The sequence below is a fragment of the Octopus bimaculoides genome, chromosome 23 (genome assembly GCF_001194135.2).
Source record: "Octopus bimaculoides isolate UCB-OBI-ISO-001 chromosome 23, ASM119413v2, whole genome shotgun sequence".
In the NCBI taxonomy this organism is placed as follows: domain Eukaryota; kingdom Metazoa; phylum Mollusca; class Cephalopoda; order Octopoda; family Octopodidae; genus Octopus; species Octopus bimaculoides.
In genome coordinates this window covers 33,354,185-33,354,738 of record NC_069003.1, presented here as the reverse complement: position 1 = coordinate 33,354,738, position 554 = coordinate 33,354,185, and the positions used below count along the sequence as shown (strand labels likewise).

At 39.7% G+C, this 554-nt stretch overlaps 1 protein-coding gene across 1 annotated transcript in view; it reads right to left on the bottom strand.

The window, feature by feature from the left end:
• Window positions 1–554, bottom strand: part of LOC106875180 (atrial natriuretic peptide-converting enzyme) — a 46,746-nt gene that overhangs the window by 21,671 nt on the left and 24,521 nt on the right. The window contains exon 17 of the mRNA XM_052975958.1: window positions 176–286. Coding sequence (XP_052831918.1) covers window positions 176–286 — 111 coding nt within the window. The remainder of the gene's footprint in view (window positions 1–175; window positions 287–554) is intronic.

Sequence of the window (554 nt, the reverse complement as noted above, 5' to 3'; positions counted from 1 at the left end):
ATATATATAACTACATACACACGCATATGCAAGTATGTATATGCATATAGGGGTTGGGACATATACATATCCAAATTGTTAAGGAGCAAGAAGGCTCACACACACACACACACACACACACACACACACACACACAGAGGCAATAAAAACTTTCTCTAAAGCTGGAATCACTCACCTTTCTCCGTTTCAGTGAGGTTCATTCCAGCGAAACACCAGTTGGACTCATCAATCAACCAATCACAGCTGTCCATTAGGATGGAGCCCAGACCACAACGGTCTTTCACTTCTGAAAGAAGGAAAGGAAAAAAAGGAAATGTGGTATATGTGTATGTATGTATGTGTGTATGTATGTAGGTGTTTGTGTGTATGTATGTGTATTTATGTATTTTTGGGGCAATTATGCATATACATACAGGTGTATGTGTTTGAGTGTATGTATATGTGTGTGTGTGTGTATGTATTTGACTGTGTGTGTGTGTGTGTGTGAAAGAGTATGCTTGTGTTTGTATGTGTGTGTGTGTGTGTGTGTGTGTGTGTGTGTGTGTGTGTGTGTG